Genomic DNA, 15,201 nt, shown 5'->3' with positions numbered 1-15,201 from the left:
CCGGCGGCCGGCCCCAGGGGGCCGGGGGCCCGGGCAGAGCCGCGGGGACGTCGCGCGGCGGCCGCCTCGCCGCGGGCCAGCTCCGGGGGGCGCCCGCTGGAGGGCGCGGCCGGCGCGTGGGGCGCGGGAGGGCGGCGGCGGCGGCGGCGGCGGCGGCGGCGGGGGGCGGAGACGCGGCGCGGCTTCCGCTCCCGCGCCTCCTGCCTCCTCCCCCGTCGTCCTGGTCCGCGGCGCCCGAGGGGGGAGGCGGCAGGCGCCCGGAGCCGCGCAAGGAGCCGCGGCCGCCGCGCCATGGAGCCCGAGTGAGCGCGGCGCGGGCCTGTCCGGCTCCGGACAACATGGAGGCGGCGCCGTCCCGGCCTCCGCCGCCGCCGCTGCTGCTGCTGCTCGCGCTCTGCTGCAGCCTGGCCCCCGCCGCGGGTAGGTGGGCGCGGGCCGGAGGGACAATGGCCCGGGAGCCCGGGCGGCTCGGCCGCCCCGCGGCCAAGTGCGCGGCGCCGCCTCGGAAGCGACTTTGGAAGTTGGGGGCGAGTTGGGGCGCGCGCCGCGGGTCCCCGCCGCCCCCCCGCCGCGCCCGCTGGCCGGGGGCTGCGCGCGGGCCCTTTGTCTCGCCCGCCCGAGCCCCTCCCGGGGAAGCCGGGTCCAGTCCCGCGTCCCGGGCCGGCGAGGAGGGCGCGCGGGCGGCGTCGACCCCGCCAGGTGCGGCGCGGGCGGGTCCTCACCTGCCCGGCCCCCGGGGCGCGCTCGGAAGTGCGCCCGCCCGAAGCCCGCCGGCCGAGGCCGTGCGGGGACCGGGGGGACCCCGGCCCGCGGGCACGCACAGAGCGGGGACTTTCGGCCCGGAGGCAGGCCTTGCCGCCCTGTGTCGGGAACTCCTTCTCGACCCTGTTTCCGATGGCCGCGCGGCCGGCCTGCGAGCTCCGGGAACTGATTTAAATTGCAGAGAAAGTTCTGAACCGGGCGCCGGGCGGCCTGGCCTGGGGCGCTACCCCTTTCATCTGCGTTGTTGTCGGTTTCCAAACGGACTGACACCTGCCAGGTGCCCGGACGACCCGTCTGGCCGCTGGGGCCCCAATCAGTGACAACCGGCCGGTGTCCACCCCGGGGGCCGGCTGCGTGGGGCCGCCTCGGGGTGACGTGGTCCCAGCGCGCGGCGTGGGGCCTCAGCTGGACACCCACCCTTTGGGAGATCGGGGACTGGAGACCTTTCTCTCCAACTTTTGGTGTGTCCCAAGGGGTGGAGTTGAGGTCAGGAGGACTCAGGAAACGAAGCGCCTTGTGAAAAGCTACACATGTTCTTTTAATTTGGAGATTGCCATGTGGTTTTTGAAGCAAGCCTCTCGCTACCTAAATCATTCTCTTCCGACGTGAGTGTTTTGTTTTTCTGGAGTGTGGCTGGCCAAGTGGACACGGGAGTGCGAATCCTGTGCTCTCCAGGCTGCTGTTCTGCTGGTGGCAGTTGCGGGTGGGTGGGGGGCGGCTCGGGTCCCTTTGTCTGGGCCTCTTTAAGGCAAACAGCTGTCTCCCTGAATATTTCCAGTGTGGACACTGCAGGGAGGTGTCCTGGCCTGGCTCTGTGGTCACATTCCCAGCGCTGCGGCCCCTCCATTGAGGTTTGGGGAGCGGAGAGGGGGTAGTTTCCTCAAGTCCTCTTGCCTCCCAGTCCAAGCCCGGAGACTCTTGGCGGTTTCACCCCAAATTTGCCTGTCTCAGGAGCGTGTTTACATTCTTGGCCCTGTCTGATACTAGCAAAACAAGGTGACGACAAAACAATGACAGTATCTGGGTAGTTCAGGCCAACCCTGCTCCTTCTCTTTCCGGAAATGCCTGGATCACGGAGGCAAAAGGGTTTTTTTTGGGAAGATGTTTGTTTTAAAGGTGGGGTTTCTCAGCCGGCTGCGTTGCTTTTCACTGTGTTGCAGTTTTGGATTTCCTGGACCTTTGGGGTGATGTTGCTGTACTCCAGTGCCTGTCCTGCGGTTCGAGCCCCCTAGGAGAAGGAATCACATCTGTGGAGTTCAGTTGTGTAGGAGGCAAAAATAGACTCGATTATTTTAACATTAGAAAGCATGTCAACGCGAGGTTTTTAGAGCACCGGCTAATGTGGTAATCTGGTCCTAAAATGGGACGAAAAGGAGGGATCTTTCTGCAGAACTCTTTTGACTGTTCTTGACATGTCATGTCCCTGATTTCTGTGTTAGATTTATGCCACAGTCCGGAGTGGAGCCAGTAAGTTGGTAGCTAATTATTTTTCCTGATTGCTTCCTGTTGCAATTTGAAGCGGTGAGCCCACGGAAATGCCTTTGTTCTAGTGGTCCCGGTGCTGGGAATGGCCTGCCCCAGCCCCACGGCCCAGGCCTCTCCCTTTTAGCCGCACAGAACTTGCTCCAGGACTGCCCCCTGCGTGGTTACTGCAGATGCTCACTGCCTGGCCCATGGGGGGGGCCCGGCAGGTGGGTACTGAGCTAACTAATTGCTGCGGAGAGTCCACTGAGAGTTCCCCTAAAGGACCCTCTGCTTCCCAAAGCAGGGCCCACATGCCTTGAACCCTCCCGTTCAGTTCCAAGAATTTACCCAGTGCACCCACATGATCCAGCATTTGCTGTGGAGATCCCGTCATATTTGGAACCCGTTTAATTTCAGCTGCACTGTGTCACCGCTCAGGCATTTAGCAGAATTTGCACACGGGATGGGGGTGTGTGCAGTTAGGTGAGGACTCAGCGTGGCTTCCACCCTGCAGCTTGGGCTTGCCAGGGCTGAGGGCGGGGGCTTTGGGGTCAGACCACTTGGGTCTAGAGGCTCAGTACCTGTGTGACTTTGGACAACTTACTTAGCTTCTTTGTATTCTGTGTCCTCACCTGGTCCCCCCACCCCCCAGCCAACATGGTCCGGAACGTTAAATGCTGCCTGGGAAACCCTTAGCACCATTCCTGGCCCGGGTGAGGAACCGGTGGTGGCAGAGCTGCAGTGCCTATTGTGTAATGGGGTCCTTGATCTTTCTGCCTGGAAGGTCTAGAAGCTATTATCACACAGTCCGGATTTTTCTACTGTGTGGGACCTTGGACCTCTAGCCCGCTGACTTGTTTATCGCTGCAACACTGGGTGAGGGTTCTTGTGGTGGTTAACAGTGTGGGCAGAGCCTTGCTTGTGGGGGGAGCTTGGGCAGCTGACTTCACCTTTGTGTACCTTAGTTTTCTCTTCTGTAAAATGGGTACAACAATACTTCCTCCCAATAGTTCAGTGAGTTGACATGTGCCTGTATCAGGTCTTATTATTGTTGCTGCTACTCTTGGTGCCTGGTGAAGCCCTGGGGAGAGAATGGGACAGAATGGCAGAGGAGGCCCGGGCCTTTACTGTCGGGGTGTCCGGTTGACGGGAAGGCAAACAGAAGCTGACTGTGCAGCTCTGGGAGAGGTGGGCTCAGTCCCAGAGCCCTGTCCTCAAGAACCGGCGGGTCTCTGCTGAAAGAGGCCGGATCGTACTGCAGAGTCTGGATATGGTCCAGAAAGCAATGGAAGCTTCCGGAGACTTTAGTTGGAGGAGGGGGATAGGAAATGCAGGGGAAAGGTGTTGAATTGATTTTTTTTTTTAATTGAGGTGAAAATCACATAACATAAAATTAACCATTTTAAAGTATACCATTCAGTGGCATTTAGTATATTCACAACGCTGTGCAAGTACCCTTCTGTCAAGATGCAGAACACTTCCATCACCCCAGAATAAAACCCTGTACCCATTAAACCATAACTTCAACAACTTCCCATCCGCCGATCCGACGAATTGGGGTCTCTATGGAATTGCGTGTTCCGGACACTTCGTATACAGGGAATCATAGGCTGTGCTGCCTTTTGCATCTGGCTTCTTATTTAGCGAGATGCTTTCAAGGTGTGTCCACGCTGTAGCACTTGTCAGTGCTCTGCTGCTTTCACGGCTGAACAGCCTACCGTCATGTGGAGAGAGCACGTTTGCTCATCCGTCCACCTGCTGATGGGTTGACCTTGCTTGAGTACTTCTCCCAGTGGGCATGGGATGGGAGCCGGTTGTCCTTGCGGGGTTTGGACAGTGGAGGCTTTTTAAAGTTGGGCCAGGGACATGAGCAAATTAGCTTCAGAGCTGGGAGAGCCGGGCCAGGGGACAAGCTAAGGGCCCAGGGCTGGCCTCTGGCAGGGGAGGGGCGCTGGGAGGTGGACTTAGTGCCATGTTCATGATTACAGAAGCCCTGGGAGGAACTGGACATCTGCGGTTTAGGAGGCCTCTGGATGGTCACTTATCACGCTCTCAGAATGGGGAGGCTCTGCCGGGAGCAGGGGGCCGCGTGCAGCCCCTTCCCCTGCTGGGCCTGGGACACATTTGTGCAGGAAGCAGTGACCTCTCTGCTCTGCGGGCGTCCTGGTGACAGTGTGGTTCCAAGCGCTGCTGACAGCTGTGGGCGGCAGAGGCACAAAGAGCCGGCCCCCTGGGCCCACCCGCCACTGCGGGCTGCTCTCTGTTTTCTCTTCAGCTCAGGAAGTGGTGGTCTGCTAGCTCTTGGCCTCAGTTTCCTCATCCACAAAATGGGGACGATGGTGTGTACCTTGCAGGGTGCTGGCTGGGGTTCAGTGAGGAGGAAGCTGAGGCGGGCCATCATGGGAAGGACGTGGTGGCAGGAGAGTCCTGCCTTAGGCGGCCGTTGCCTTTTAAAACAGTCTGAGGGTCAGAGTCCCAGACACCGGCTTCCAGTGGGGGGCTGGGATAGGGGAGAGGTGGTGTGGGCGTGTTGACCTCAGGCTCCAGCAGTGGTGGCAGCTGCCTGGGGCTGGATCCTCAGGGTCTGATTGTATCTGTGCCCAGGGTCACATGTCTGCTGTCCTCTGTCCCCCTGACTCAGGATCTCTCTTGCCCAGGACCCTGGGAAGTTGTCCTGGTGACATCGCCTGTGAGCCCTTTTGCAGGGCTGGGAGATACTGTACTTTCTGGGTATTTTCTTATTTGCTTTCTTGGTTGGTATTTGATTCAATGTAGATTTTTTCAGTGATTTCAGTTTGCCTGCATGTAGTTTTTCTAGTGGTTAAACTGAAGCCAGGAGGTGCCTCATCTGCCCACCCCCGGGCCCCACTGCCCTTTCTCTGCTGGGCCTGGGCCGTGTGGCTTCCCCAAAGGTCCAGCCGGCTCCACCGTTACCCCTCTGGGACCCTGCACTCTCAGGTCTGGAGTGTGGCCTCCTGAGGCTGTGGCAGCCCCCAGCTCTGCCATCCCGGCCTGCTTTTTCCCACCCTTAAGTATACAATTTAAGAGTGGCATTAATTACAGTCACAGTGTTGTGTGACTGTCACCACCATCTGTTTCCAAAAAAAATTTTTAGCACCCCAACAGAAACCGTATCCATTAAGCAGTCACTCCCCATTTCTCACTGTACCCCCAGCCCCTGGTAACCTCTATTCTGCTCTTCTGTGTCTGTGAATTTGCCTTTTCTAGGTATCTCGTATTTGTGGACTCACATGATGTTTATCCTTTTGTGTGTGGCTTATTTTAATACTTTGTTTATCCATTCACCTGTTGATGAACGCTTGGGTTGTTTCCACCTTTGGCTATTGTGAATAATGCCACTGTGAACACGGGTGTGCAAGAATCTGTATGGGTCCCTGCTTTCACTTTCGGGGGATATACCCAGAAAAGTGAAATTGCTGGATCATACGGCCATTCTGTATTTAATTTTTGAGGAACGTGAAACTGTCTTCCATAGCAGCTGCACCATTTTACATCCCCATCAGCACCCCACAAGGGTTCCAGTTTCTCCCCATCCTGGCCAACACTGGTTATCTTCCCTCTTTTTGGTCCTCACCAGCCTAGCAGGTGTGAAGTGGTACCACACTGTGGTTTTGACTTGCAGTTTCCTGGTGGCTTATGATGTTGAGCATCTTCACACGTGCTTGTTGGCCACTTTCTTTTACAAATATGTGTATTTTAAAATGCAAGACCTACATGAATACATATAAACAGCTTAAACACTTAACTGCATGGTACCTCTTCTGGGAAGACCAGTGTCCTGGTCAGAGATGACCACACCTTCCACACATAGTTTAGTGTGTTATTTTTGTTTTGAACGTGTGCTCATATTTTTTACATAGATCCTATCATTCTGTAGCCTCTCTTTTTTACTTGCTAATGTATCACAAACATTTTCTGTATCTTTTTTTTTTTTTTTTTGCGCTACGCGGACCTCTCACTGCTGTGGCCTCTCTCGCTGCGGAGCACAGGCTCCGGATGCGCAGGCTCAGTGGCCATGGCTCATGGGCCCAGCCGCTCCACGGCATGTGGGATCTTCCCAGACCGGGGCACGAACCCGTGTCTCCTGCATCAGCAGGCGGACTCTCAACCACTGCGCCACCAGGGAAGCCCCATTTTCTGTATCTTTATTTTTAGATTTTCATTCCTTTTTAAAACCTAAGTAGTATTTTGTAGTATGGGCACACCATATTTCATGGCTTTTACCCAGTTGCGGAGCACTTAAGTTTTTCTAGGCTTTATTGCTATTATAGGGCATGACACAGTGATTAACATTGCATATGCATCTGTGCATGTGCATACAAGCATTTTTGTAGGATACCTTCCTTGTCAAAGAGTATGTTCATTTATACAATATTTTTTTAAATGAGTTAAGATCATGTGTTCTTTTATTTATTTATTTGTTTTTTGGCTGCGTTGGGTCTTCGTTGCTGAGTGTGGGCTTTCTCTAGTTGCGGCGAGCGGGGCCTACTCTTCGTTGTGGTGCGTGGGCTTCTCACTGTGGTGGCTTTTCTTGTTACAGAGCACGGGCTGTAGGTGCATGGGCTTCAGTAGTTGTGGCATGCGGGCTCAGTAGTTGTGGGTCACGGGCTCTAGAGCGCAGGCTCAGTAGTTGTGGCACACGGGCTTAGTTGCTCCGCGGCATGTGGGATCTTCCCGGACCAGGGCTCAAACCCATGTCCCCTGCGTTGGCAGGTGGATTCTTAACCACTGTGCCACCAGGGAAGTCCCATTTATACAATTTTAAAGATACTGACAAATTCCTCCAAAAAGACTGCACCAATTTATACCCTACCAGGCATCTCTGAGGGTACATACTTTTCCTTCTCCTTTCGGTGCTGGGAATCGCCAGATTCTATTTTTAAAAATCAATTTGGTTAAAAATTATAACACATATTTGTTTGCACGTCCCTTCATTACTGGCTTATGTGCAAATTGCCTACTCTTATCCTTGGCCCATTTTCCTGTTGAGTTGCTTATCTTTTTCTTATTGATTTGTAGGAACTTTTTATTTGGTGTGGACATTAATTCTTTATTATATTTGTTCCAGATTTTTCTTCTGATCTGTAGCTAGTCCTTCATCCTTGTTTTTGGTGGTTTATCATGGCGAAGACATTAGAAAGTTTCATGTAACAAAACTCAGTCTTTTCTCTTATGGGTTCTGGGTTCCATGCCTTGTTTCTCTACCCCGAGACTATAAATACATCTTCCGTTATTTTCTTCCAAGACTGTTATTATTTTGTTGTTTTATATTCAGACGTTATTCTGTTTTTTTGGTTGGGAGGAGGAATATGGTATGAGGTAGGGATCTGAACTGTCCCCCCTGTAAGTGGATAGGGAGTTGATGGCATGGCCTGTCCTATCCTCACTCATTTAAAATGCCACTGTTTCACTTGCAGTGTCCGCATGTGCTTGCCTCCTTATTCTGGAAACTTCTGTCCTGCTGTCTTGACCTGTGGCTGTCTTTCTGTACCCGCCTGCTGCTGTTTTAATTTCCATAGCATCATAGTATATTTTGAGATCGACTGTGCAATTACCCCTTCATTGCTCTTTTCAAAAAATTGTGTTGACTCTTCTTGTGCATTTATTCTTTTGGGGTAAACTTCAGAGTCAGCCTATGAGGTTCTATCCTTTGGTCTGGGGACAGTAAATGGTGACATTCAACAGGTATCAGAGGGCTGGACTTTAGAAGTGGGCTCTGACCAAGCAGGCTGGTCTCTGGCTGTGGAAAGAAATCCACCTGTGGCTGCGACGGAGCTGGTCTTCGCATTTTTGGTTCCTCTTAGTACGTGGCGTGTGCTTCAGAGGCGGTGTGTACGCTGGATTGCCTGGGATGCTCCTGCTGCCTGGCTCACGCCAGCATCTGCTCAGGAAACAGGCTCTAGTGCAACTAATCCCAGCGCTCGCCCAGAGGCAAATATAATTACTGCGTGAATGATTGCTCCCCTCCCCTTGTTCATTCCAGAACAAAATGTGAGCAACCTTAATTTCTTCCCTGGGCTGTACCCTCTATTATCCCAGATGGGGAGGCGGCACCTGCCTAGGTAGGTCCCCAGAACTCTCAGGAAATTGCTCAGTGGGCATTAAAGGCCACCTGAGTGCATGGCCCTGGCCCGGACACCCAGAGACCTGGGTGCTTTCCAGACTCGCCGCGCACGGACAGCTGCCACCTGGGACTCCTCCCTGGAAGGAGCAGGCGTTGTCCACGATGGGAGCTGAGGGGATGTCCTCCCCGCAAGCTGGTTGCAGGTCAAGGTGTGTTCTCCAGCTGGCCTTTGTGGGGGAGGCCATTTCTCTGAACTTTTCCCAGAGTGAGCTTGGTTCCCCTAAGGAGACTGAATGCGGGGAACCGGGGTGTGGCAGGCGCCCGTCTTAGCCCTGCTGGATTCCTCTTTACTCAGGCTGGAAGCGGGGAGCACTTTGATGGCCGTCCTTCCTCTGCTGTCCAGATTCAGGCCTGTCTCCGTTCCCTCCCGCACCCAGACCCCCGGGCTCTGAGGCTTCCCCCTGGGGCCTCCACAGTACCCCATGGAGGACTAGATTCCAGGTGGAGGATTACATCAACTTCTAGTTGGTCTCTGCTTTCTAGAACCTTCCCTTTGCCCGTTTATCTTTCACTCTGGCCAGATTAATTTTTCTAAAACTAGCTTCATCTGTCCTTCCCTTTCTAAGAAAAACTACACTGGTTTCGTGGTGTACAGAGTTGGAACTTTTGGGCCCAGTATTCCATGCTGCTACTGAGGATGTGCCTCTGCTCTCCGGGGTGAGCCCTCTTCCAGGCAGATCCATCTCCTTGGAGTCCAGAACCTTTCATGGTCCACCCAGCCTGAGAGGGCCTGGGGGACAGATAGTCTTCATCTTCGTCCTTCCGCCTCTGGCCTGGTGTCTGGTGTGTAGTGGACGCTCAGCGTAGCTGCCCCGAGGATTCCCGAGGCCTCGTCTGTCCAGGGAGCGGATCTTTCCCATCCTTCCTTCCTCCGGCCCCTAAATCAACAGCGTTGCGAGCTCCCGCATGCATCCCAAACTCCAGCCTGGCTTTGTTTCCCAGATTGTGAAACAGCTGTCCTGCTACATGACAAAAGGCTTCTGGGGCCAAGTGTGGGACCCTCCCTCCCCGCTCTAGAGCCCATATTTCCGAGGTCTGGATTCTAAGATGGCCTGCAACAAATAAAGCTGGCCTTTATTTTACTTCAGGAAACCCAGTGCATCCTAAACGCACTGGACTGTGATGTCCTGGGTCCACGTAATACCTCCCCACCTTCCACAGCCCGGACTGAGATGTCACAGTGGGGCCTGGTGCCTGCATCCTTCACCCGTCATTTTTATCATCTTTCAGAAAACTGTAGAACATTTTCAGTCATGCAAAAAATGTAGGAATAGTGGTACAAGAATTTTTATGCTAAAAAAGGTTTCTGTGCTTTTGAGTTACAACTACAGAGTAGGTAGCTGAGTGAGGATATTGTTAATGAACTTTCAGGAGTTTAAGCATTAAGAGGGCATTGCCCTGGGACTCCCTGGCAGCCCAGTGGTTAAGACTCCAGGCTCCCACTGCAGGGGACACGGGTTCGATCCCTGGTCGGGGAACTAAGATCCTGCAAGCCGTGCAGCGCATCCAAAAAGAAAATTTTTTTTTTACGAGAACATTGCCCCTTCACGGTCACGCCCTTGAGCATCTGAAGCTTGTTCCAGTCGCGTTGTCACTGCCCGGGTCTCTGCATGAGTTTGCTCAGCCCTGGTTGACTCCCGGGGCCCGTGCTGTATTGTGGGTGAGCAGCTCCTGAGCCCGGCCGCCGTGGGCCTCCCACTGCTGCCCTCTCTTTCAAGAGGCTCATTACACCGGTCGTGGCCACCGCAGCCTGGGTCCTTGCCTGGCTCCCTGCTGCAGCTCTTAGGCTGCCCAGAACCCACGAACTGCTGACCGCTTGCTCCGGGTGCCGCCGGGGGGTGGTCTGTGCTGGCTTTCACAGTGTCGTCTGTGTTGGCAGAGTTCTCTCCAAGTGGAGTGTCAGCTCACAGGGCTGAGATGCTGGCTGTCTGGCTCTGCCGGGGCTGGGTTGGGGGGCGGTCCAGGGGACCCGTGCGTGCGCCCCTGCCCGGAGAGCAGGGTCCTGGTCACCATGGTGCAGCGGTGATCTGCCCTCAAGGCAGCCCGCCCCGCACCTCCTTTCAGAAGGCACTTGAGCAGTGAACGGTTCAAGATGTACGGAAGATTGCTCAGAGCCAAAGAGCAGTTTCCATGCTTTTGGCTCCAGGTCTAGCTTTTTTAAAATTTCCCCTTTATTTTGAAAGAGTTTATCCTTCCAAGGAAAGTACATTTGTTAAGTAGTAACCTTTTTTGCTTATTGATCCCAGACACTCACGATCACCAAGCCAGGCTGCTGGGGCTTGCAGGGTTTCCATCAGCCTCTCACCGGGGAGTTTCCATTTGGCTTTTCAGCCGTGAAAGTGCCTCTTGGGGCCAGCACCCCGCGTGACCCCTTGGGCTGTGGACCCGGGCTGGGAATAACTGATCTGGAGGGTGAAGCGGGATCTGCTCCAGGATCCAGGCAGATCGGGCTGCAAGGTGGGCGCTGGGCTTCAGGCAGCCCCCTTGCCCTGCTCCACCCACGAGGACCCAAGGAGATGCCCTCAGAGCACCTGCCAGGCAGCCTTTCTCCCCCTGGCCTCCTGTGTTTTAACATCACCGGCCTTTCTGGAGCTTCTTGTCTAGGTACCCAGTGCCCCGCCCTGCCAGGATGGAAGGTGGCTGAAGGTGGGACCCTACCCCCCACACCGCCCCCCAGCCCTGGATGCCTAGAGGGTCGTGTTAGGGACTTTGGACCTGTGAGGGGAGAGTTCTCCAGAACCTCTGGGGGTTGAATCCCTAGTCTGATCTTACTGCAGTAAGGTTTAAGGTCTCTGGATGGCTGGGATCTCAGGGGATGTTGTATGTTCAGTGGGGCACTGGAGAGGGTTAGGGTTTTTCCGGACTTCCCTAGCTGGTGTCAGCAGAGCAGGGTGGTGACGCAGACGGGGGTGCCCAGTTAGGAACGCGTTCTGACCTGTGAGCGGTGAGGGACACCGAGGGGCACATTTGGTTCAAGCGTCCCCCGCCCACTCTTTGTAGATGTGAAGAGGACAGGTGGGCCTCGTCCTGCCCCGCCTGCCCGTAGTACCGAAGGCCAGCTTGGTCCCTAGTGGACACTCAGGAAGGTCACCCCACCGTGGCACATGTGGCGTGATGTGTTGTCCCCTCCAGCAGCCGTGTCCAGTGCTGGCCTCCGAGCAGATCCGCTGTCTCAGGCACCCCTGGACAGAGGACACACTGAGCTCCCGGTCTCCTTCCCTGTCGTTCCCCACCCACCCACCCACCCCCCGGCTTCGGTTTGCTGTGAACAGCTGAGGAAGCTGCTGGAGGCATCCCAGCCGCGAGGCTGGGGGCCCTGGGGGCTGCCCGCCCAGCCTCCCCGGCCTGGAATCCCAGGGCACAGCAGGCCCCTCCCACCTGTTCTGGCTCTGCTCACATTCCTGGCTCCGCTCCCAGCTCTGCAGCCTCGGACGAGTGAGCTACCCCTCTGGCCTCAGTTTCCCCACCTGTTGGGGTGTGTGGGGGGCGTAATCGTAGTGCCGCCCCATAGACACACCTGAGGATGCAAAGAGGTGAGGCCAGCTCCCGTGGGCCCTCAGTAGTTATTAGCTATTAGGGTTACTATGGTAATCATAATCATTGTTATTCTCTGGGGCAAGGGCCCTCAGGGGATTCTGGAATCAGGTTCAGCTCCAGCTGAAAGGTGGCTTGGTGGGAACCGTCCCAGCTCGGCACACTCAGTCCATCTCTGTTGAGTCCATCTCTGGTGAGTGTTGAGTTGCGTTCATTGCCCTGAGTGGCCTGATGGCTCCAGTCCTGGACTTGCTTCCTTGCCGAGGTCAATCCAGCATTTATTTTGTAGCTGGAAGCCCGGTGGGTTGGGTGCCGGGAACCCTGGGGCTGGGGGCGCAGGTACAGGTATCTGAGGGCAGCGTCTCTCCTGGAACCTGTGCTCTGTTAGAGGCATGGCCGGCAGGGTGTGGCCAGGAGCTCAACCCCTGCCTCTCCGTCCTCAGAGGATGTTGTTGGAGACCCTGCTTCCTTCTTGCCTGAGCCATCCTGACCGACCTCCAGGGTCTCCTCTCTCATTGGCTGACCAGCATCCCCCTCCTCCCAGTCCCCAGCATCGCTGGCCTGCCCGACCCCGCTTCCTACCCCGTCACCTTCCCCGCTGAAGGCGGGTGAGGCAGCCCAGGTGCTGGCCCTTCACCCTCAAACTGAGGTCCCTACTCCTCGTGGCTTCCCTGTCTGGGACGTGGATGGTCAGCGCCCTTTGCCTTCAGGGTGGAGCCGCTGCTCCTGTGCAGCCCTGAGCCCCCTGCCCTCCCTCCGTACCTGCCCTCTGCACCTGCTCAGGTGGGACCGGCCTCCTCCTTGACCTGGGAGGCTCCCCGCTCTCCTGACTCTGCTGTTGCCTCTAGCCCAGGAGTAATTTAAGCCTCTGGCAGGTGTGCCCGGCACAGAACCAGGCCCCTGGGAGCCGGATGAGCACAGGCAGGCAGGGGCTCTGTCCTCATGGCTGGCCCAGGCCAGCGGTGACTGTACCAGTGAGGGCTGTGAAGGGCCTTCCTTCCCGTGCCTGCTCCCCGGAGGTGCCATCTGGACCCCGTCTTCCTCTGGATCGGTGTCTCTCCCTTGCGAGAAAGCACGGAGGCCTCTCTCCCCGAAACGTTTACCTCCTGGAGGGCTGTTGCTCCACTCCTTCGACCAGCTCTTGAGGCAGGGAGGTCAGCCTCATCTCGGTGGTCACTGATGAGGCTGAGGGGCAACATGAGTTTGTGGAGTGACCCAGTGATGGGACGCGCCCCCTTCCTCCACCCCCAGACTCAAGGCTTCATCATGCAGGAGACACATAGTTCCACGCTTAGAACCCCTGAGGCCCCCTCAGAGCCCATGTGGTCCTTGTGAGGAGGGTCCCTGGTCGGGGGGCGGGGAGCGTGGACTTGGGCTCTTGGCTTGTTGTGTGGCTCCAGATGGGTGCACAGGAACGATTGTCTTCCCTGCCCACCCTGGCAGGTGGGAACCCGGGGTGGGTGCCCCAGAGATGAGCAGGAGACGCTGTTGACCCACCAACCTGTTCGGGTTCGCCCTCCGGAGCAGTGTCCCGCTTTCTGGGCCCTGCTCTCTCTGCCTGGGAAGGAGCAGCAAGGAGCACCGGGCTGCAGCATGCGTCTGTGCTGCCCAAGGACAGAGGGGTTGTCCTGGAACGCACGAGGGGACCCAGACAGAGGCTGAGGGGCCGCGATCCTCCTGGGGCGGTCACGGCAGTGCCTCAGGGGGTGGTCTCCCCCTGTCTGGATGCTGCCCCGGTGTCTAGCCCTTTGGCAGAGAGTTCTGGGGTCATTTGATGGCCCCATTAGGTAAAACAAATGGATTTCAAGTGTGGAAAGAACCTGAGCACTTTGGTCTCTCATGGTTGATTGGCTGAGTGTGACTTTGGTCACCTTGTGCCTCCCTCTCCTGGTCCATAAAATGGGGTGATGGCAGCCCCACCTCCTATGAGGACCAGGTGACATCAGGTATGACTGGATCCCGTGCTGTGATTCAGAAAGCGTGGTCAGATGTGGGGAAGTGAGAGGCATCCAGGCACAGTCACTGAGAGAGGGGCTGGGGGAGGGGAGGAGGGGGGCTTCTCCAGGTTTTCTCTTGGGTGAAACCTGCTCCGTCTTTACCTACCTGTCTGCAGGGTCCCCAGCATGCTGGATGAGCTCAGCTGGGGCCCCGCAAAACCCTCATCGTGGGCTTCTTCACATTCTTATGAACCTCCAGACCTGATGCTCAGCTTGGTTCCAAAAATAATCAGTGCTGATCCTCGACGCTGAACTTTACAGGCAGCCCGCAAACTCACATAAATTTGGAATTTGGAATTGAAAACTGCCAGCTCCTCAGAGAATGTCAGCGTCCTGAGAGGCTTCAGCAGGGACCCGGGGCAAGAGGTTTGAGTTTGCTTTTATCTGATGGTTTTCGTCTGTCCCCTTCTCTCTGTGGGACTAAGTGCCCTGAGCCCAAGGTCCTGTTGGCTTCTGGGGCAGGCTCTGGGTCTTGGCACCCAGGTGGCTGCTTTTTTCCTGGAACAGAAGATCACTGGAAAACAGAGCCTCCCAATTTTGCCCCAAAAGAAGGAGATTTTGTGAATGATGGTCAACTTGGCACGTCTTTATTATCATTATTTTTTTGCTACACTTAAAGAGAAGCTGGTACAAAGGTATGTTTGTTCCTGAAGCGTGTTTCCTTTCCCAGATGTTCTTTTCTGCTGATTCCAAAATGCATTCTGAGCTCACCTCTCCGGTTTCCCCTCTGCGGGGCAGAACAATGGGGTCTCTGTCACCACACGGGGACGCGCCGCCGTCCTTGCCAGTGGGCGTGGGGGGAGGGGGGCCGATCCCACCTTCCCCCACCGCGGTGGAAATGACCAGCCCGTGCCAGCCTGGTGAGAGGCCCTGGCTGACTGCCGGGGGCCTGGCGGTCTGCTTGCCTGTCGGGGGGATTTGAGGGTTGGGACTTAGAGGCACTGCAGCCTGCACCTTTGTCCCCAGTCCTTGAGTTAACTGTGTGGCGTTGCGCGAAATTCTTGTGTCTGCCTTGCGTTTGTGGACCCTGGGACTTGGTACTGTCTCTCTTACCAGGAGTTGATCTGGCCCCTTTCCTCTTCTTTTTGTCTTTCTTGTATCAAATACCAGTCCTGTGCCAAGGGCAGGTCTCCAGGACACAGTGCAGATGCAGAGTTGGCTGGAGAGCCAGGTAGAACCAGGGAGGGCATCACCAGAGCCCAGGGGGCTTCAGGCCCTCCTCCGCTGCTTGGCCTCTCGCTTCGTTACTTGAGACACAGGGTGTGTGTGCTCCTTGGGGGAGCTGTGAACCACACAGGC

General features: G+C 56.1%; 1 protein-coding gene across 2 annotated transcripts in view; it reads left to right on the top strand.

Annotated features, from left to right (window-relative positions):
• The first annotated feature begins 234 nt into the window (after positions 1 to 234).
• Positions 235 to 15,201, top strand: part of LRP5 (LDL receptor related protein 5) — a 113,498-nt gene continuing 98,531 nt past the window's right edge. For both annotated transcript variants that reach the window (XM_082628425.1, XM_082628424.1), the window contains exon 1: positions 235 to 420. In XM_082628425.1, the coding sequence (XP_082484551.1) occupies positions 339 to 420 (82 nt within the window). In that variant the 5' untranslated portion in view covers positions 235 to 338. The remainder of the gene's footprint in view (positions 421 to 15,201) is intronic.

The sequence above is a fragment of the Mesoplodon mirus genome, assembly GCF_964341445.2.
Source record: "Mesoplodon mirus genome assembly, chromosome: 7".
In the NCBI taxonomy this organism is placed as follows: domain Eukaryota; kingdom Metazoa; phylum Chordata; class Mammalia; order Artiodactyla; family Ziphiidae; genus Mesoplodon; species Mesoplodon mirus.
Note: the sequence above shows the minus strand (reverse complement) of the source record. Positions and strands in the feature narration are given on the sequence as shown.